Consider the following 22269-nt stretch of genomic DNA (forward strand, 5'->3'; position numbering starts at 1 on the left):
TCTAGTAAAACGCATTAAGCGTGGCGACTGGCCGTGAACGTCTTCAGAATTCAATTTCACTCATTGAGAATTTCACTTATGTTCCGTTCAAACATTTTTCATTAGTATTCCTAAATACCTGTGTTTATTTAGTCATTGATGTCTCAGTATCTTATTTTTTTGAAACTACCTAGTTAATTTACTTCCATCAGTTAAGTCAGCACAACTCTAGGACTTTCCCAAATATCTGGAAAGATCATTTGAAGTAGACATCTCTAAAATATAATTTTTTAAAAGCGCTTAGCCAAAGCTCTTATCTCATTTACATTTACTTAAAGCTTTCATCCTATCGAGTTATTTTCCTTGCAAAAGATATAATAAGGTCTTATTTATTAAACCTAGGAACAATAAAATTCAAAACTGGGAAAGGAGTATGTCAAGGCTGTAAAATATTGTCGCCCTGCTTATTTAACTTATATGCAGAGCACATCATGCAAAGCGCCAGGCTGGATGCCTCACAAGATGGAGTCAAGATTGCCCAGAGAAACATCAACTACCTCAGATATGCAGATGATACCACTCTGATGGCAGAAAGCAAAGAGGAACTAAAGAGCCTCTTGATGAGGACGAAAGAGGATGGTGACAAACCTGGCTTAAAACTCAACATTCAAAAACCGAAGATCGTGGCATCTGGTCCCATCACTTCATGGCAAATAGGTGGGGAAAAAGTGGAAACCCTGGCAGATTTTATTTTCTTGGGCTCCCAAATCACTGCGGACGGTGACTGAGAGCCAGAAGAATCGACGGTTTCGATTTGTGGGTGCTGGGTAAGATTCTTGAGAGTCCTTTGGACAGCAAGGAAATCCAACCAGTCAATCCTAAAGGAAATCAACCCTGAGATTAACAAAACTATGCAGATGACAGCACCCTTATGGCAGAAGGCGAAGAACTGAAGAGCCGCTTGATGAACGTGAGAGAGGAGAGTGAAAAAGTTGGCTTAATCACTGCAGATGGTGACTGCAGCCATGAAATTAAAAGACGCTTGCTCCTTGGAAGAAAAGCTATGAGCAACCTAGACAGCTTGTTAAAAAGTGGAGACATTACTTTGCCAACAATGGTCCATCTAGTCAAGGCTATGGTTTTTTCAGTAGTCGTGTATGGATGTGAGAGTTGGACCATCAAGAAAGCTGAGCGCCGAAGAAATGATGCTTTTGAACTGTGGTGCTGGAGGAGACTCTTGAGAGTCCCTTGGACTGCAGGGAGATCCAACCAGTCCATCCTAAAGGAGCTCAGTCCTGGGTGTTCACTGGAAGAACTGATGCTGAGGCTGAAACTCCAATACTTTGGCCACCTGATGAGAAGAGTTGACTCATTGGAAAAGACTCTGATGCTGGGAGGGATTGGGGGGCAGGAGGAGAAGGGGAAGACAGAGAATGAGATGGCTGGATGGCATCACTGACTCTGTGCACATGAGCTTAGGTGAACTCCGGGAGCGGGTGTTGGACGGGGAGGTTTGGCGTGCTGCGATTCATGGGGTCGCAAAGAGTCAAACACGGCTGAGCAACTGAACTGAACAAACAATAATATACACAGTCAAGTAGAATGAACTTTAATGCTGACATTAACAAAACTATAGGCTCGATTATTTCTGCTTCTTTGCAGGGGCAACCTCTTCTCCCCTGTCAGGTCAACTGTTAAGGAAGCCTTTCCGAAGTTCACCTGGTTCCTTCCCTGTCTAGGCCCGATAACGGTTATTATTGTTCTCCTTCTCAGCCCTTGTTTAACACTGTTGTGGAATCCGGAGTCGCAAAACACACCTCAGGGGACACTCAGGACAGTCGAGTACAGTTTATTATGCCAGTGGGGCCAAGGGGAATCAGTTCCCCACAAGGACCCTGATGTTTCTGAGAGGCCCAGTTTTATACCCCCACTATGTGACTGGTTACATGTTAGCAACCTCTTTGTTGTATATGATTGAGTTTTACAAGAAGTAGGTGTTAGGAGAACAAACAGCTAAGGTCAAAGGGGGGGAACAATGGTTATACATCAAGGCGGGGATGGGGGGGGATGTCTCCATGGTTTATCTAACAGGGGCAGCCTGACCTCCACTACAGTCTCCGTTTGTCATCAGTAGGGAGGGAAGTCTCCAGGAGACCTGCTTTTCACTAGCAATGGTTTCCTCACTCTTTCGGGCAGGGTTCAGGCACAGTTCACGTCCAGTCTTTAAGATGGACGACAGGCTTCAAGATGAAGTCTCTCCTGCTTTCCTCACACTGGCCCCAACATTCCTCCCTCTTGATGCTCCTCTTATCTTTAATGATGGGCATCAGGCATGGGTAAGTATTGCACACGGGGACTATGTAACTGCGGCAGGACTGTCAGTCTGGATGTTACACATCGAGTTATACACTGGAGAATACAAGGCCCCCAAATTAACAATACAATGATTAACAAAATAATTATGAAAAGATTTTACACCAGTCAACTTTGATCCAAGAAAATACCGACGTCTAAAAAGGAGTATCATCATTAGACATAGCTTTTACCTGGTTTTTCATGTCGTCTAGAATGGCTGATACATTGCCAGATAAATCAGGGATATATGGCATTCAATTTTAATTATAGCAGGTGTCCCTACTTGGGCGGCTGTATGTCTAAAGCCATCCGATTTTGAATCACTGCCTTTCTCATTTGCATTCATTCTTCATTTAAAGCTTGGATTGCCTTTGCGTTGTCCAGGAGGGCCTGTTTCGTGGCGTTAGTTACAGCTTTTATTTTAATCATCACAGAACTTGCCCATCCTGCATGTAAATACGGGAAATTTACTGGGGCTTGTTGTAAGGATGGCTTAACACTTCCATGAGCAAAGGCAAATCCTAATAGCCTTGTGTGCAGATACAAGCTACCAATGTGCCAAGAATTACCCATCTCCCAAGGAGACTGCGCCTCCCAGAATACAATTATAGGGGACCACTCCATTTAAACATCTAGAAGTAGTCTTCACTGACATAAATCCATGCTGAGGATACAGATATTTGCTGATGATGGTATGTACTTTTTTGGGATGGGTAGAAGCTTACCCCACCAAGACTGAAAAAGCGAACGAAGTGGCCTGATTCTTGCTGAGAGGCATTATTTCTAGGTTTGGGTTTCCTCTGAGTATAGAATAAGATAATGAGCCTGCATTTGTGGCTGAATTACTCCAACTGGTCTGCAAAGCAATAAATATTAAATGGAAGCTATATACAGCTTATAGACCACAAAGCTCAAGAATGGTTGAGAGAATGAACTGGACCATCAAGGTGACCTTGGCAAAATGGGTGCAAGAAACTGGCATCCCCCTGGATGGACTTGTTGCCATTAGTGTTATCGGCATGACCGCCTCCGCCCCCCTACCATGAGATAAAGTTCCGGAGGGCTCCCCTACCTATTCAGGAAGTAAAGGGAAATTCATCACAAAGAGGAGGGATGGAGGTGTTAACGGCAACTGGAACAGTTGGGGAAGGTAATCCATGACATCACCCCTTATGTTCAAAAAGAAAGAATTCCCTTTTCTTTAGGTCCTACTGTACACCCATACTCACCAGGAGATTCAGTATGGGTAAAGGATGGGAAATGGCAGACATTATCCCCCACCTGGAAAGGGCCATACACTATCGTACTAATCACTCCCACTGCAGTTCGAGTTGCAGGTATTACTCCATAGATTCACCACACCCGGCTCAAGACAGCAGCAGAGGAAAAGACCTTCCTTCCTGACCTGAAGTAATCATTGAAGACCCGTTTCATTTTCAGCGACAACAGATTCAGGATGGAGCTGCTGTGAATAATTCTGCTGTTCTTGATTGGCACGATGACCCTACCGGGACTGCAAACTCAGGATAATGTGTTCCTGTCCTGGGCCCACTCATATACAAACTTCCATATACTTCTAACTGTTAGGTTTCTGGGGCCATGCCTTTGTCAGTAATCGACGGACTTCCTTGGTGGGTGCCTCCCCTATGCAAAGGGGACTTTAGCTCCCTTTGCTCATTTTTGAGACAGCAACAAGAGGCCTTTGCTTCCTTGGTAACTCACAACCTGTTGCTTCTTACTTGGTGTAACCTGGACTTTAACCAAATTGATCAAGGCCGTGGGGTACCATTTGAGGTAAGTGCAAACCCTACAAAAGTAACCCAAGCCTATACCTTTTAGTTAAAAAAATATAAAGAACGAGAACTCAATGGCCAGTAAGAAGGGCCAATCCATCAGGTAATTGGAAGAATTTTACCACATATGGGATGAATAATTTTGGATGACCCCAGAGAAAGGTCAACCTATCATCCCTGCCCCATCTGTTGGGAACAAAGGGAACAAGAAGTTGGGTTTGGTGACTGTCCCATGGATCCTAAAGAATTAAAATACGTGGGATACTTGTCCTCTGAACAATGTGAACAAATATTCAGTTCAGTTCAGTCACTCAGTCGTGTCCAACTCTTTGCAGCATGAGTTGGACTGCAGCATGCCAGGCCTCCCTGTCTATCGCCAACCACGGGAGTTTACTGAAACTCATTTCCCTTGAGTCGGTGATGCCATCCAGCCATCTCATTCTCTGTCTTCCCCTTCTCCTCCTGCCCCCCAATCCCTCCCAGCATCAGAGTCTTTTCCAATGAGTCAACTCTTCTCATCAGGTGGCCAAAGTATTGGAGTTTCAGCCTCAGCATCAGTTCTTCCAGTGAACACCCAGGACTGAGCTCCTTTAGGATGGACTGGTTGGATCTCCCTGCAGTCCAAGGGACTCTCAAGAGTCTCCTCCAGCACCACAGTTCAAAAGCATCATTTCTTCGGCGCTCAGCTTTCTTGATGGTCCAACTCTCACATCCATACACGACTACTGAAAAAACCATAGCCTTGACTAGATGGACCATTGTTGGCAAAGTAATGTCTCCACTTTTTAACAAGCTGTCTAGGTTGCTCATAGCTTTTCTTCCAAGGAGCAAGCGTCTTTTAATTTCATGGCTGCAGTCACCATCTGCAGTGATTAAGCCAACTTTTTCACTCTCCTCTCTCACGTTCATCAAGCGGCTCTTCAGTTCTTCTTCGCCTTCTGCCATAAGGGTGCTGTCATCTGCATAGTTTTGTTAATCTCAGGGTTGATTTCCTTTAGGATTGACTGGTTGGATTTCCTTGCTGTCCAAAGGACTCTCAAGAATCTTACCCAGCACCCACAAATCGAAACCGTCGATTCTTCTGGCTCTCAGTCACAGTCCGCAGTGATTTGGGAGCCCAAGAAAATAAAATCTGCCAGGGTTTCCACTTTTTCCCCACCTATTTGCCATGAAGTGATGGGACCAGATGCCACGATCTTCGGTTTTTGAATGTTGAGTTTTAAGCCAGGTTTGTCACCATCCTCTTTCGTCCTCATCAAGAGGCTCTTTAGTTCCTCTTTGCTTTCTGCCATCAGAGTGGTATCATCTGCATATCTGAGGTAGTTGATGTTTCTCTGGGCAATCTTGACTCCATCTTGTGAGGCATCCAGCCTGGCGCTTTGCATGATGTGCTCTGCATATAAGTTAAATAAGCAGGGCGACAATATTTTACAGCCTTGACATACTCCTTTCCCAGTTTTGAATTTTATTGTTCCTAGGTTTAATAAATAAGACCTTATTATATCTTTTGCAAGGAAAATAACTCGATAGGATGAAAGCTTTAAGTAAATGTAAATGAGATAAGAGCTTTGGCTAAGCGCTTTTAAAAAATTATATTTTAGAGATGTCTACTTCAAATGATCTTTCCAGATATTTGGGAAAGTCCTAGAGTTGTGCTGACTTAACTGATGGAAGTAAATTAACTAGGTAGTTTCAAAAAAATAAGATACTGAGACATCAATGACTAAATAAACACAGGTATTTAGGAATACTAATGAAAAATGTTTGAACGGAACATAAGTGAAATTCTCAATGAGTGAAATTGAATTCTGAAGACGTTCACGGCCAGTCGCCACGCTTAATGCGTTTTACTAGACATACACACAACACTACATCACAAAGACAACGGGATTTGAAAGGAAGCGGTTTCCCCCGGACTGCTAGATGTTCCGTTCTCCCCACTGAACGCCGTTAGTTGAAAAAAGGTAGGGGCACAGGCTTCAGCCGACCGCCAGACCGGTGCCGGGCAGGACAAACGCTAGGCAGGCAGCCGCAGAGGGTGGGCGGGAGAACGGGAGCTGGAGGCGGACGTCACTTTCCCCAGAGGGCGCCCGCCGGCCGCTTGGCCGGGCCGGACGGCGTGGCAGGAGGGAGGCGGGGACTAGGGCGGGGCGTGGGCTGGAGGGAAGCGCGCGCGGACTCCCGGTGACGTCACGGGCGGGGCGTGTCGTATGGAGATATACGGGCGCGGGGGCTGCTGGTCCGTCGTCTGGTGCTGAAACACGATACGGTCTCCCGTGGCGTGGGAGAGAATGCAGGACTTTTTGCTTGAACGTGCGTGGATCCGCCGTGTGGAGGGTCCTAGAAGGCTCGGGGGTGCGGGGAGTAAAGTGAGCGTGTGTGTACAGTGCGGGGCGTATGAAGTTGAGGCGGGGCGGCAGGGGGGCAAGACATACTTACCTGGCAGGGGAGATACCATGATCACGAAGGTGGTTTTCCCAGGGCGAGGCTTATCCATTGCACTCCGGATGTGCTGACCCCTGCGATTTCCCCAAATGTGGGAAACTCGACTGCATAATTTGTGGTAGTGGGGGACTGCGTTCGCGCTTTCCCCTGGTTTTGCTTGTGAAAAATCAGGTCGAATCTTTTGTGGCTGTTTAAGCAAAGCTGTTCTCTGTCACTGTATCAGTAGGTTAGTATTTTAAGCTGTTTTTGCGCGTGTTGCGAGACTGTGTGTTTATGCTGCATAGCACTGGGCCTCCCCCCACCCCCATCCATGTTTCCGAGTTCCTGTCACTCAAAGAGCTTCTCTCCTATTTTTCTATTTTCTTGTCCAAATTCAACTCATCAGGAAGCCAATATGAGTGATCCGTTCACTGGCTCGAATCCTTCTTCCGTTTATTCCATCACAAACACTCGTGAGGTTTCTTCCAATTTGTATCATATCGTCTATGCCTTATTTGAATTATGTATAAATATCATATGTAGTGTTTACATACATATGAATATGTATTTTCCAACTTAGACTTCCCCGTTTCTTTGTTGAGGTTTTCCTTCAGCTTTGACTTTGCCTCATCTCTTTCCTCCCAACAGTACAAACTGCATCCTGTAGGAGTTTCTTGCCTTTGTCTTTTCTACCTAGGAATTTTTTGTCATCCATTTTATTTTTCTAGCTCACTTATGGCATTTGGAAACATGTTTGCTCTGTGGCACACTTAACAATACTGGGAAGTATAAGGAAGATCAGCCAAAAAGAAAATAGAAAAATATCTCCATTGTCTTCACCTACCCATGGGCTTTCAGATGGCCTTTCTTGTTCCTGGACACTTTCTGTACCTGATGTCCTTCTTGGGTGAAGGAGTGAGTCTTTGTAAATCATGAATAACAATGGATCCTGTTGGCTGTGGTTTTATCTTCAGAGCTGGATGCTTCCATCAGAGTGAAGAACCCTCCCAAGCTGGAAGGTGAGGGCTCCAGAGCAAGCACACATGAGCGTCCAGTCTGTAACAAGATTAAAGACTTCAGTTCAGTTCAGTTCATTTCAGTCGCTCAGTCGTGTCTGACTCTTTGCGACCCCATGAATCGCAGCACGCCAGGCCTCCCTATCCATCACCAACTCCCGGAGTTCACTCAAACTCATGTCCACAGAGTCGGTGATGCCATCCAGCCATCTCATTCTCTGTCGTCCCCGTCTCCTCCCACCCACAATCCTTCCTAGCATCAGCCTCTTTTCCAGTGAGTCAACTCGACGCAGGAGGTGGCCAAAGTATCGGAGTTTCAGCTTTAGCATCAGTCCTTCCAATGAACACCCAGGACTGATCTCCTTTAGAGTGGACTGGTTGGATCTCCTTGCAGTCCAGGGGACTCTCAAGAGTCTTCTCCAGCACCGCAGTTCAAAAGCATCCATTCTTCGGCGATCAGCTTTCTTCACGGTCCAACTCTCACATCCATACATGACCACGGGAAAAACCATAGCCTTGACTAGACGGACCTCTGTTGGCAAAGTAATGTCTCTGCTTTTTAATGTGCTATCTAGGTTGGTCATAACTTTCCTTCCAAGGAGTAAGCGTCTTTTAATTTCCTGGCTGCAATCAGCATCTGAAGTGATTTTGGAGCCCGGCTTAAGAGTTTGAAACAGAAGATTATCAGAAGAAAACTGCTGTTTGGCAAGTGGAGACTAGCGTGCAGATTCCCTGGCCTTCAGGCTTAGGGTCCGGAGGTAACCCCGTGCGCTCCTTCCTTGTGCTCTTTGTCTGCTGTGGCTGAATCCCCCACTAACGTTTCTCTTCCTCATGTGCTCACTCAGCAGCTGACACTGCCTCTGCGTGGTCTTTCCTCTCTTTTCCATGGGGGCGGCCACCCTGCAGTGCCCTCCGTCTCAGTCTCCTGTTTAGACTCTGACCACTTTGTTTTCCCACTACTACCGTCCTCATATGCCCTCTGACCTTTCCTATTAGCCACAGGAAGCCCAGATCCATGGTCCTCCTCATCAGAATAGCAGCATTTAAGCCACTGAAAACATTGGCCTTAAATCACACACATTCTTGGCTTCTTCCCCTTACTTTCCCTGCCCCTGCCTCCAAGTCCACTGCCTCTTTCTTTCAGGATCACGTCTTAAGGAATCACTGGCACGTGCGTTGGCTTCTGGAGAAATGAACCTAGGACAGCCCTTACCCCTCAGCTTATCCACCCGAATAAGAAATCCCAGACTGAAGGAAAAAGCCTTGATTACTAAAATAAAATAAGAACCCGGGTCATAGGTGGGAGTCTGGACTGGCCTGAGTCATGATTCCCTTCAGCCTCTGATAGGCAGAACTTTGCTAATGTGCAGGGGGCTTCCAGGAACTCCCTGGAGCTGGCATTAGGTGGAGGACAGTAAATGGCTCCCTAAATTAGGGACATTGGGGAAAAGGAGATACAGAAGCCAGGATTTCAAAATACAGAGAGCATGAGATGGACAGGCATTCAGACCTCTCCAGTTTTACTCACATTATTCCTTCCCCATATTAGTAAAAGCCCAGAAAAATGAACTGAGTTGAAATCTGAGGCCAGGGCATGTAGGACAGCATTGGACTGGATTAACTTTGGGCCACATTTATGAAGACCCAGAGAGATACACAAGAATACAAGATAATCATTGCTTCAGCCCATCCAATTGAGAAGGCCAATTATTCATAGGAGAGTAACAGAGAAAGACCAAAAGATCTTTGGGGCCAGTGGAGAGAAGTCCATATTGGACTAGAAGGAGAAAATAAAAAGAGAGATGTGAAATAGTGCAGGCCTAGTGAGTAGTTCTAAATCGTGCTACTGTAAAATGAACACAGGTTGAGTGTTGAGGTGACATGCTTGCCTTATCCCAATCCAAGGAAATTCTGATTTTAAAGTTCTGGGGATGAGGTTTGGATATCAGTATCTTTCAAAGCTCTGCTAATATGCATCAAGGATTAGAAGGACTGTGGATCTGATAGGATATAAGTAACCAATATGGCGTGGCCTATGAGTGGCTGCTTCCTAAAAAAGCTGAATATCAACAAGTAAGGGAATTTACATTCTTCTCTCAACGGAAATATTTTGTACAGCCTGGAGAAGAGGAAAGAGAAAAAAAGAGAGACATAGATAGCTAAGTTAGATACATAATCCCTCTGGATTCAGTGTCTCACAATTTTCATAGTCCAAGATACAATAAAACAAACAAACAAAATTACATAGACCCCAACGTATAAAATCGAGCCTCCCCTTGCCACAAGAATAAAATTCAGTATTTCCTTTTCTACTGTTAACATGCAACTTGCAGTTAGCTATTCACTAAATATGTTCACAGCCTACTAACTGGCTCAGAACAGCAGATGCAACAATTTTTTTTTCATCGAATATAGCCTTTATGCCAAAACCCCATAATGAATGTTAGGCCTTATCCTGCCATATTTTTCCTTTTACATACCCTTCTATCAGTTCAGTTAGGTTGCTCGGTTGGGTCCAAATCTTTGTGACCCCATGGACTGCAGCACGCCGGGCTTCTCTGTTCATCACCAACTCCCAGAGCTTGCTCTCATTCATGTCCATCGAGTCGGTGATGCCATCCAACCACCTCATCCTCTTTTGTCCCCTTCTCCTCCTGCCTTCAATCTTTCCCAGCATCAGAATCTTTTCTAAGTAGTCAGTTCTTCGCATCAGGTGGCCAAAGTATTGGAGTTTCAGCTTCAGCATCAGTCCTTCCAATGAAAATTCAAGACTGATTTCCTTTCGGATGGACTGGTTGGATCTCCTTGCATCCCAAGGGACTCAAGAGTCTTCTCCAATCCCACAGTCCAAAAGCATCAATTCTTTGTCACTCGGCTTTCTTTATGGTCCAACTCTCACATCCATACATGACTACTGGAAAAACCATAACTTTGACTAGATGGACCTTTGTTGGCAAGTCACGTCTCTGCTTTTTAATATGCTGTCTCAGTTTATCATAACTTTTCTTCCAAGGAGTAAGCGTCTTTTAATTTCATGGCTGCTGTCACCATCTGCAGTGATTCTGGAGCCCAGAAAAATAAAGTCAGCCACTGTTTCCCCATCTCTTTGCCATGAAGTGATGGGACCGGAGGCCATGATCTTCGTTCTTTTGAATGCCTAGTTTTAAACCACCCTTTTCCGTCTTCCTTCACTTTCATCAAGAGGCTCATTAGTTCCTCTTTGCTTTCTGCTGTAAGGGTGGTGTCATCTGCATATCTCAGGTTATTGATATTTCTCCTGACAATCTTGATTCCAGCTGTGCTTCATCCAGCCCAGCATTTCGCATCATGTACTGTGGATAAAAGTTCAAGAGTCAAGGTGACGATATAAAGCCTTGACATACTCCTTTCTCAATTTGGAACCAGTCCGTGTTCCATGTCCGGTTCTAAGGCTGCTTCTTGATTTGCATACAGGTTTTTCATGAGGCAGGTAAGGTGGTCTGTTATTTCCATCTCTTTAAGAATTTTCCATAGTTTGTTGTGATCCACACAGTCAAAGTTTTGGCCTAGTCAAGAAAGCAGAAGTATTTGTTCTTCTGGATTTTTTTCTATACAGTAGCATAAATTACTAGTAGAGAATCTTTCTTTGAAAAGTTTGAGAAAAAGGTGATGAGAATTTAGTATGACTAAACTGAATCCTCCTTCACTTCAGAGTTTTATTTGTGTAGATGTCAAGGATATTCCTAGAAATGCTTTAAGGTAGATCCAGCATGAAACCACCTTCCTAACATTTTGGTGTCCATGGGATGCAAATGGCTTGACACAAAGTTACACTCCCTGCTCTCTTTTTGTGAATTTTATTTTGAGTTTCCCCTCTTTGCATTCATCCCTGTCTCTTTGGAGCAGGATTTCCCTGGAACGCCTTACTCCTGTCCAGGAGGATGACCAAACAGCCTCTGTTAACTGTTGACTCCTCCAGATTGGAGCTTTCCTCTCCTCCTCTCCCTTCCCGCAAATATATAGGAAGGGCCTATGGCCTGAGCTGTCAGTAACAAGTCATGTGGTTTTGGATAGTCCTTGGACCCTTGAAACCATAGCTCCTCTGTAAATTATGGAAGTAGACTTGGATACATTCTGAGGTCCCTATTGGTGCTCACATCCAGGACTTTCCAGGACCCTGCTTCTCCTGAGAAGGCAGGGATGAAGAGGTAGAAGAGGGTGTCTTTCTCAGTTGAGGATCCTCTGCTCCCATAGCTGTCTGTTTCTAAGTGTGTATGAGGGATGCTCAGCACGTCCATCCCTGAACGTGTGGGAAAGCATACAGATGGAGGGGATTCAAGAGTCCAATGACTGTTGAGGATTGAGTGGCGGGGATCCAGTTAAGACTCTGAAGCAGCTCTGAGCTGAGATATCACCAAGCACAGGTGGGGTGAGGACAGGGTTCCTTAGATGCTGCACCACAGGCTAGATGAAAGTTTAAGGAGGTATTCCTTCTCAATCATGGATCTCACTTCCCTCTCCAGCCAGCCTGTGGCTCTCCCTTCAGCTCGTCCTGTCAACAGGAGCTCTGTCTGCCCCTGGCCCCAGTCACCATGTGGCCATCCCTTCAGGCTCAGCAGGGCCTAACGAAGACTCACGTTTCTTCTCTCTCTCTCTGTCTTTCACAGATATCAATTACTTTAGGAACTAAGACAAGATATTGTTGATTTGAGAAACCACACTATAAAATTACCTTTTCCATTTGATGAAAAAGAATCTACAACAGCAACTCGATTTCAACCTCAGCAACACTGGAGGGATCCTTTCCTGAGAATGAACATCCCAACCAACAACCACTGTCCACACTCCAAGGGACAGAATTGATGCGAGTAATCCCAGTCCTCGGCCTCCGAATGTAATCCTCAGTAAGGTGATCAGTGCTTTGATGGACACACAGTTTGGAAAGACCTTAATGCTGCTCCTCTAAATAGTCGTCCTCCACACACCAGCATGGGAACAATTGGAAGAAGACAACATATCAACCCGGTCATTCTTTGCCACCAGATGGACTGTGCTCAAAGCAGACAGCATTTACTGCGCATTGTTCTTGCTGAAAGTGTTTATCCTGTGTTTAATACTGAGGTAGATATCAGATAACTGCCGAATTGAGACCTTTGAACTAGACAGCTGGCCTGTCTTTCTTCAAACGGTCGATGTTTGCACCAAAAAGACAACAAAAGGAGAAGAGAAGTTTTAGGTCCCAAAGGACTAAAAAGATCGTGTTGCTTTATCTCTTTAGTCCTTCAGAACCTCAAACATCTCCTCACCTTCTTGTAGTTGTCTTTGACGGTCGTGACATTGACTTCTTTGCAGAGGACAGGTCAGTTGTCTACTGAAAGGTCTCCATTTTGCAGCTGTCTGATCACTGCCTCATGATTAAATTCCGGTGAACCCTTTTTGCCAAGAACACCATCTAGTGCATGCTGTGTGCTTCCGAGTGCAGCCTGGTTGGAGGCTAAGAGTGTCCACTTCACCTGTCCCCACTATTATTATTTCAGCTTTGAACACTGTTATGCAGAGGCTTATAAGATCTGTTCTTGAAAAGACAGGCTTTTGTGTGTGTAATGAGCAATTTGATTAGTGGTATTTTGAGGGTGTATCAATACTGTATTCTATGGTGCTCTTTCTGTAAAAATTTTACCACCCTTTATTGATCCCTGATGTGTGTCAATTATCACATCTGTGGTATTGCCAGCTTTGTGCTGTGGAAAAGACAATCCATACCCCTAACATATGATTAAAAATATTTTTGTGTTTCACTGCGGACTCGTGCTTTTTTAAAATTCAGTGTTATAATCCATGATTTTCTTGCATTTATTTTTAATTGGAGGATAACTGTTTTCCAGTGTAGTGCTGGTTTCTGCCACACCACAATGGGAATCAAACCATAAGTGTAACTATGTCCCCTCCTTCTTGAACCTCCTTCCCACCCCTCCCCCATCCACAATCCATTATTAACATGATTTTTTATAACCTAAATACTCTTGTTTCTCATGTGCCGTGCTGTGCTTAGTTGCCAGTTGTGTCCGACTCTTTGCAACCCCATGGACTGCAGCCCAGCAGGCTCCTGTGTCCATGGGGATTCTCCAGGCAAGAATACTGGCGTGGGTTGCCATTCTCTACTTCAGGGGATCTTTCCAACCCAGGTGTCACCATTGCAGGGGGATTCCACCAGGGAAGCCCAAGAATACTGGAGTGGGTATCCGATCCCTTCTCCGGGGAATCCTACAAAACCAGGAATCGATCCGGTATCTCCTGAATCGCGGGCAGATTCTTTACCAGCGGAGCTACCAGGGAAGCCCCTTTGTTTCTCCTGTTCAGTTTGTATCTTAAACTCCTCTCACATCTTTTCATCTATGTTTCCCATTTGCAGAGGTTGTATCTTCTGGGTTTCTTTCTCTGTTATTTTATTTTCTTTGTGTATGCGTATTTGTGTCTGTGTGTCTTTTGCTTGGTATTTTGGAAGGCCTGGATAGCTAGTTAGTGCACTAGAATTTTTGACACGTTTAGTCCTTTAGTATTTTGTCACATTTCTAATATTTGAAGTGTATGTTTCAAATGTTATCTATCAACTTCAACTTTTTACTACTGTGATGCTGAAGGACATTATTCTGCTTTTTCTTCTGTCTTTACCTACCTTATAGTATTATTTCAATCCAATCAAATGTATACCCTTTATATACTATATTTTTCCTACCTTTTTTTGTTAATGTGCTAGTTGGAGGGTAGAGGTAAGAGCTGGAGGAGGGGCCCACTGGGTCCTTTCGACCCCCTGGTGGCACAGGATGGCTGTCCCACTCTGGGAGTACTAGCAGCCTCCCTGCAGAAGTTTGAGGGTGTTCCTAGGCCGCCCCCAGAGCAGGGCCTACGACACAGTGGTTTAAATCTACAATCACATATATTCAGTGATGACCAGATGTATATAACTCATAGTTTCCTGTCAATTCTTGAGCAGAGTTCGTCTTTAAAGATTTCTCATGATGGACTGAGGACTCCTTAAGTTTGATATATTTAATCTTGTTTTCTGTTGCTTTGATACAGTACAGACACCTTGGCTAAATATAAAGAACTTGTCCACAATGAGTTCTATTGATTTTTTTTTTTTTTAATAATGTCTTACTTTGTGTGTTCTGCTGAGATGTAGAATGTAAATTGATTTTTCTTCACTGAGGCAAAGGGTGGTCTGGAGCTTCAGGACATTTTTTCTTTTTTAAAATAAGGCTTTCGGCTCGACTTGAATAGGTCTTAGAGCTGACCATTCCACGTCTACTTCCCCTAGGTCTCTATGACTTTCTGATCTTTTCTCACTATCTTTTGTTCATTTCTATTCTGTTTGATGCTTTCATTTTTAATGCAGCGTCCCTTATAAGTTTGGATAAATATGTTCTCTATGTACCTTGTCATTTAGCATTTTCTTTTCCAGAGAATTTTCTTTACCCTCAATTTTTTTTTTTATCTCTGTCAATTCCAATTTCTCATTTCTTCTTTCCTGTCTACTTCTGTCTCGTGTTGTGTATTTCTTATGTAAAATATTGAAGTTTTTTCCATGTGTATGTATCTACAAATGCTTTGTTCAGAACAATTCAAAATATGGATGCCATTTTACATTCCCCAATGTTTTTTGATTAATTTTGAGGCAGTCTTTTCATTTGTTGAAATTGTTGACTCTCAATTTACACTTTTTTCTTCTGTCACCTTGGAAGAAATGTCTGCTATATAGTTTTCATTTTCACATGACTAGGTTTACCTGAATGAGAGTCAGTTGTTCTAGGTCAGAAGGGATTCGTGCTTTGAGTGGCTTAGTTGATTTCTTTATTCTAGGTCTGTCTTGTGCAATTACTCTAGCCGAGCTAAGACTTGGGAGAAAGGCATGGTGTGTCTCTTGAGTTGGGGATTCTCTTTCTTCCAGTAGGACCTTTAATTTCTGCCAGTTGCACCATTCTTTTTCATCACCACAAGTGTCCAAAGGATGCTCCCTTCAGCTCGGTCTCAGCTGATCCCAGTAAATGCCTCCTCAAGATTGTCCCCCTCGGTGCTCTGCACTGATCCCCTTCCTGTCAATTCCCCAGTCACCAGAGCTAGAGCCAACCATGTCTCAGACATCCTCTGAGTTTATCCACACGCTCTTTCCGTGAGTTATTCTACCTGAGTTCTGTCTGGAGTACTCCCTCCCTGCTGTGCGCTCCTCTATATGCAGGGCCTTTGTTGATCCCTCTGCTGCTGTGTGGCTCCCAGACCTAACTGAATACAAACCAAGTCATGTCCACAGTGTTCTCGGGTCCCTGGTTGTTTGGGTTTTGAATGGTGTCCTTGACTCTCTCTGTTCTCCTAGCCCTCAGAATTGTATGAGAGGTTCAGCTGCTCTTATTCTAGGTGGACCTGTGTTCTCCTATCATTTTTTTTCAAATCCGAGATTTCAATAGTACACAAAAGTAGACATAACAGAACACTCCCATCTTGTCAGGCATGGTCTACAATTACCAGCTTATGGTTGAACTTGTCTTACTACAATCCATGCACTTACCTTTTCCTATTTTTTTTAAATGAAATCTCAGACATCATGTTTCATTTCTAATTATGTCAGCATGTTTCCCCTCAATGAGAACTCTTTTTGAAAATATTATCATCACAGCATTATAATCATAAATTAATTCAAAATCTTTAATATCATAAAAGACTATTCAAATTTTCCATTTTTAAAAATGCAGCATTTTTTTCAGCTTATTTGATCACATAGGGTTTTTTTTTTTTAATTGATTGACTGATTGATGGCTGCCCTGGGCCTTCGCAGCTTCGCACGGGGCTTCTCCAGTTGTGGAGACCGGGAGCTCCTCTCCTGTGGTCTGCTGGTTTCTCGGCGTCAGTAGTTGCTGCCCATGTACTCAGTGGTTGCGGCCTGTGGGCTTAGTTGCCGCACAGCACGTGGGACCTTCCTGGACCAGGGATCAAACCTGTGTCCTCTGCATTGCTAGGCAAATTCCTAACCAGGGAAGCCCCCTCCCCTCCGCCATTATCGTTTCTAAGTTAGTATTCTCTTTTGGATGCAAATAGAATCCACGAACTGTAATCACTAAGATACTACCTTTAAATCTCTTACATGCATGCTTGCCTTCAATTTCTTCCTTCCTTCCTTGCTTTCTCTCTCCCTCGCTCTCCATCTCTCTTGGTCTATTGCTGTCCTTCTTTTTCCCTTTAAATCATTTACTTGTTGGAGAAACTGAGTTGGTTTTTCGGTAGCATTCCCACAGTCTAAACTGTATACTAGGGGGTACTTTAATAGTGTTTCTGTCCTTCATACTTCCTTTTTGGTGGTAGAATATACAGCAGTGCTGTAGCGTAACGAGTACCGCAGTGGGCTGCTATTTCTTTCTCCAGGAAATCATATAGCCTGAGCCGTCAGAGAACCTCCACACTGTGGTAGTTCTATCATTGAGATTATAGTTACCAGGGGAAAGCACGCACGCAGCTCCCGACTACCACAAATTATGCAGTCGAGTTTCCCGCACTTGGGGACATCGCAGAGGTCAACACACCCGCAGCGCAACAGATGAGCCTCGCCTTGAGAGAACCCCCTTCGTGATCACGGTATCTCCCCTGCCAGGTAAGTATGTTTCCTAAGGCCCAATATCAAAGGTAAGTAACTACAGCACAAGCTACTCCATCTTTTCAGGATCCAAATCAGGACTAGAGTTCACTTACTTTCTCCCCCTAATCTACATATTTTGTTAATTTTTTGGTAGGAAGTTGGGTTTCTCATTATTCATTCCACTACCTTAACATTTCTAACATTTCGCCACTGTTCAAGATGACAAGGGAAAGTCCTACTCTTGTAGGATGACAGAAACAGATGTGGTAGCTTACCTAAACTACTGTAATCACTATGAGCCATTAGAAGCCAAATATCACCCATGGTTGAATCTTACCAGGAAACTTAGCACCACTAGTCTATTAGTAAAAATAAGAAAAAACATTTCCTAAATGCCTTGTAATCATATGACAGGCTAGTCTTTGTGGGGGTTGATATTTCTACAGCTTGATTATCTGTTTCTTTACTTCTAGAATGTTACAAAAAGCTTTGTGTAGGAAAGGGTCACTAAAAATTGGAAGACTAAGAAAAAATGGAAGATTTGGCTTATACTTCCTATCTCCTTTATGAAATGATGCCTTTTCCCCTCAAAGCAAGCCCATTAAAACTGGAAAGCATTTCCACTTAAGAGGAAGCTTATGGCTACCAACCTTTTGCAAATTACTTCATTAGAGAATTCCAGGGTGTTTCTCATATTTTCTTCCCTGTCCATGTTAGAGTGACTGATGCTCTGTTACAGGTGTTGCTGAGGTTACAGAAACTTGGCCAGAATTTAGAATGTAAACAAGCCATGTCAGCTGATGAATGTGAAAGAAGTAAAATGTCATGTAAACAAACGGGAGGGAAAAAAGACAAACCATTGTGCTCCGCCTAGCTTAGAAAAGGTACTCAGTTACATTTATGGTGCTAAGGAGCCCCAATCCCTACTTCCAAATTCCATGTTTAAAATCTGAAACCTCAGCTTCTAAGCTAGGAAAATTATACCCAGCAGAAATAACAAATCTCATGAGCTTGCAAAGTTCCAGAGTAACCTTGGTTACTGTTATTTTTTATTGATATTTAAGATATCAATTACATTGATATTTAAGATCCCAGAAGTATAATCTGAAGGGCCCCCTTTCTTACCTCCATCATGTTGTGATAACAAAACATTGAGACAATGACCAAAACCTAGAAAGATGTGTGACATTTCTTTCTAAACTATTCAAACACATCAAAGCCAGAAGCCTATGAGTTGTTTTAATATGGAGAAATGCAAAAGCACTAAAAAGTGAAAACTATAGCACTCCAACTAGTGCCACTACCAAATGAAAAACATACAAGAAGTAGGCTATTCTGACCATAATGAGTTATTTGGTGAAATACTGAACTTGAAAGGGGACACTACATTTGAAATTATCCTTTTATGTGGAGAATTCTGACCCCGAAAGACCTGGGAGCTTTCTTAAAGTTATGTTCTGACTAAATAGTATATGCTTGGTTTAAACAAAAAAAAATTAATGTACTTTAATCTGCATCTAATCTCTTTTCCCTGTCATTCAATAATCAACTCTGAAACAATATTAGAGGTAAAGGTTTACTCTAAATGGTAACAGTCTTTGCTCTAAACAGTCTTTGCCTCTGCTCTTTAACTTGGCCTTCCCAATACTTTCAGTCTACCACTGCAAGTCTTAGCTTTGACTACCTTCTAAGGATTATGCCATTTCTGCAGTCATTCTTACAGACTCTCATTTTCTCTCTCTCTCATCTTGAACCTTTGATTAAAAAATCGTTCTCACTCAAAGAGCAGAAGTTGATCGAATGGCAAAAAAAAAATACACACACATGCATTTATGACATGATATGGAATATATGAAATGGATTGTGAAAGTGGGGGAGGAATAAACTTTATTGGCCCATAGAAGGGATGAGGGAAAAGAAGGAAGGGGGGGTGAGGAAACTAAAGTGGCATGATTTATAGTGTGCAAATATACCTTGTAACCTCCACCATTCAACTTAGAGAGTTACGAACCGTGAAATAGAGGTAGACTAAAAGGGTCATATATGGATGTGAGAGTTGGACTGTGAAGAAAGCTGATTGCCGAAGAATTGATGCTTTTGAACTGTGGTGCTGGAGAAGACTCTTGAGAGTCCCTTGGACTGCAAGGAGATCCAACCAGTCCATTCTAGAGGAGATCAATCCTGGGTGTTCATTGGAAAGAGTGATGCTAAAGCTGAAACTCCAATACTCTGGCCACCTCATGCGACGAGTTGACTCCCTGGAAAAGACTCTGATGCTGGGAAAGATTGGGGGCGGGAGGAGAAGGGGACGACAGAGAATGAGATGACGGGATGGCATCACCGACTTGATGGACATGAGTTTGAGTGAACTCCGGGAGTTGGTGTCGGACAGGGAGGCCTGGCGTGCTGTGATTCATGGGGTCGCAAAGAGTCGGACACGACTGAGCGACTGAACTGAACTGAACTGAAAGTGAGTTTCACTTTGCAGGCGATGCTACTTGTACCACTTCTATCATTAGTAAGTCACCGTTTAGTTCAGACAGGGCTCTCTGGTTAGCGCACACAAGGGTCTCCATCCTGGGCTGCAGTCTGACCCGCCAGTGCTCAGAAGCCATGCTCGTGATGAGCTCGCACACTTTCCAGTTCCCCACCTCCAATGGCGGCCAGGGTCTCCAGCCTGCTTAAGCGCTCCAGGCTTCTTCCAAGAACTTCTTCTAGCCGATTGCGTATCACCTGGGCCCCTTCTAGTTCCACCTGCAGAGGTCGGCCTCTCTCAGAGCTGATTCAACATGCCACACGTGGAAGGAAAATGAATTAGCCATCAATGTAATGAGTCCACCGTTGTTGTTGTTTGGCTGCTAAGTCGTGTCCGACTCTTTTGCGACCGCATAGACTCTAGCCCCCCAGGCTCGTCTGTCCGTGGGATTTTCCAGGGAAGGATACTGGAGTGGGTTGCCATTTCCTCCTCCAGGGGATCTTCCGGACCCAGGGATCGAACCTGTGTCCCCTGCATTGTAGGCAGATTCTTTACCACTGAGCTACCAAGGAAGCCCATAATGAGTCCACAGACGCTTCCAAAGAGCCAACGGTGCCACTCTGAGCCATGAGACTCTAGGAGACACATTTTCTCGTGTCTCTAGAACACAGTCAATGAATGTGGTCTTTGTTGTGGCCCCTGTGTTCACTGCTGGTAGACTAGCAAGGTCTGCTTTCTGTAAAGTTTGTCCCTTTATCCGAGATACTGGGCCAATCTGACATAAAATTATAGTTCCTAATATTTAGCTAACACCACTCTAAGGTTACTAGGAGACATTTTATTTTCTAACTAAACGCGTTAGTTTCTGAAAAACCAAAACCCAGGAAAAACTAACTGTAAATTGAATTGATAGTGAGCCAAGTAGGGTTGGTTGCTACTGAAGGTATATGTTTTGTCATTTGTTAACCAAACTTTACAGTACTCTGAGAAGGAATCCAGCAAAGAGCCAGAGATTCTTTAACAAGTAACACAAGTGGTCCTATCATTCCCATCCTCTGCCTTCATTTTCTTGAAAGAGAAAGAAAACAAATTTAACTCAGCAAAAAATTAGAGAAAGCTGAATAGCAACAAAAATAAAAATTAGGAAAGAAAGAAAGGGGCTAGGAGGGAAGGCAAAACAAGAAAAAAAATCAAGGGAACAGAAAATGTACCAGAAAGATAATAATATATATGACCAAAAATTAAGAGGTACAGGAAAACATATTCATCATGATGGCTATTGGTAATCCTGCAGTTCAGTTCAGTTCAATTCAGTCGCTCAGTCGTGTCCGACTCTCCGCAGCCCCATGAATCACAGCACGCCAGGCCTCCCTGTCCATCGCCAACTCCCGGAGTTCACCCAAACTCATGTCCATTGAGTCGGTGATGCCATCCAGCCATCTCATTCTCGGTCGTCCCCTTCTCCTCGCGCCCCCAACCTTTCCCAGCATCAGAGTCTTTTCCAGGGAGTCAACTCGTCGCATGAGGTGGCCAAAGTATAATCCTGCAGTAATAGTAGCCATAACAACAAATATATTTTCTTCAGTGACAGTCAGTGAATATAAGGGCCTTTATAGTCTTACTCTTATTATTATAACATAATGAAGCTGCCTTTAATAGGACAAGGAGCAGACAAATGAAAGAAATATACAAGTTCTTACTACTTGCAAGGTACTAATTGAGACACCTGACATGTATTCTCATTTGATCTTTGCAATAACTACATGAAACAGGCAGTATTCCTGACTTAATTTAGACACTGAGGCTCAGAGGACTCCATAAAACAAATGACAAATTGGACCCCAGTAATGGTCCACTTTCTTTTTCTTCCCACTTTGTAAGCTGTAGGCATCTTCACGTAATGAGGAAGAAAAGGAAAGACAGTGCGGTCACCCTCTCACCTCTCTGGATGGGCATGGAACTTCACCAGGCTGCTACAGAGCTGTCTCTCTGCCTGTAAGGCCTCCTTGAGCCGACTCCGCTCATCTACCAGTCCTTCGAGCATCAGCAGCAACTGAGGGGAAAAAGAAGTGAAGCAACACTCAAACAGAAACATGAAGACACGTTAATTCTGAGAAAGAGATCAAAAGAACGTATCAGCATGGACTGTGACTCAAACAGCTCACTATCTCATTACTGACTTAACCTTTCTATATAGTACGCTACAGCTTTCAAGTCAATGTCATGTTTGTCATAAAGTTTTTTATCTTTAAAACTCTATAAGGCAGAATTCAAGTATGGCAGGAAGAAGAGAGAAATAAACAAAGCCAGAAACACAGGAGACAAGCTAAGAGGGAGGAGTGGGAGACAAAGCAAGGATAGAGCAAGAGGGACGCAGACAGCAGGACTCACAAGTGCTCTTCATTCACTGAGGAACTATTGACTGGGCCCTTCTCTGTGCCAGGTTCTGAGGATAAACTTACTATCGAGTTGGGGAAGACATCCATCAGTCACAGACAGGTGTCACTGCGAGCTATAGTAAAGCGCTCTAAAGAAGATGACCTATGATAATGCATGACTGGAAATCTGTTTAAGGGAACTGGTAGAGTTAAAGCCAGTTTCGAGTGAGATGAGTAGTTAGTT

General features: G+C 43.8%; 1 protein-coding gene, 1 long non-coding RNA gene and 2 other non-coding genes across 4 annotated transcripts; 3 read left to right on the plus strand and 1 right to left on the minus strand.

Annotated features, from left to right (window-relative positions):
• Positions 1-6349: 6349 nt before the first annotated feature.
• Positions 6350-13344, plus strand: LOC148778110 (uncharacterized). The gene is made up of 2 exons (XR_016037282.1): positions 6350-6440; positions 12214-13344. It is a non-coding gene; the product is annotated as an uncharacterized LOC148778110 (long non-coding RNA).
• On the plus strand, positions 6559-6722 carry LOC148778111 (U1 spliceosomal RNA). The gene has a single exon (XR_016037359.1). It is a non-coding gene; the product is annotated as a U1 spliceosomal RNA (small nuclear RNA).
• Positions 7398-8316, plus strand: LOC148778112 (NBPF family member NBPF6-like). Its single transcript, XM_088836011.1, has 3 exons — positions 7398-7458; positions 7526-7635; positions 8233-8316. The coding sequence occupies exons 1-3, from the start codon at positions 7398-7400 to the stop codon at positions 8314-8316; spliced, it is 255 nt and encodes an 84-aa protein (XP_088692137.1).
• Positions 13345-17030: 3686 nt separating the features above from the next.
• LOC148778113 (U1 spliceosomal RNA) lies at positions 17031-17194 on the minus strand. Its single transcript, XR_016037356.1, has one exon. It is a non-coding gene; the product is annotated as a U1 spliceosomal RNA (small nuclear RNA).
• Between the last annotated feature and the right edge of the window lie 5075 nt (positions 17195-22269).

This window comes from Moschus berezovskii, chromosome 4 (genome assembly GCF_049115385.1).
Source record: "Moschus berezovskii isolate FMDL1 chromosome 4, NW_MosBer_1.0, whole genome shotgun sequence".
In the NCBI taxonomy this organism is placed as follows: Eukaryota; Metazoa; Chordata; class Mammalia; order Artiodactyla; family Moschidae; genus Moschus; species Moschus berezovskii.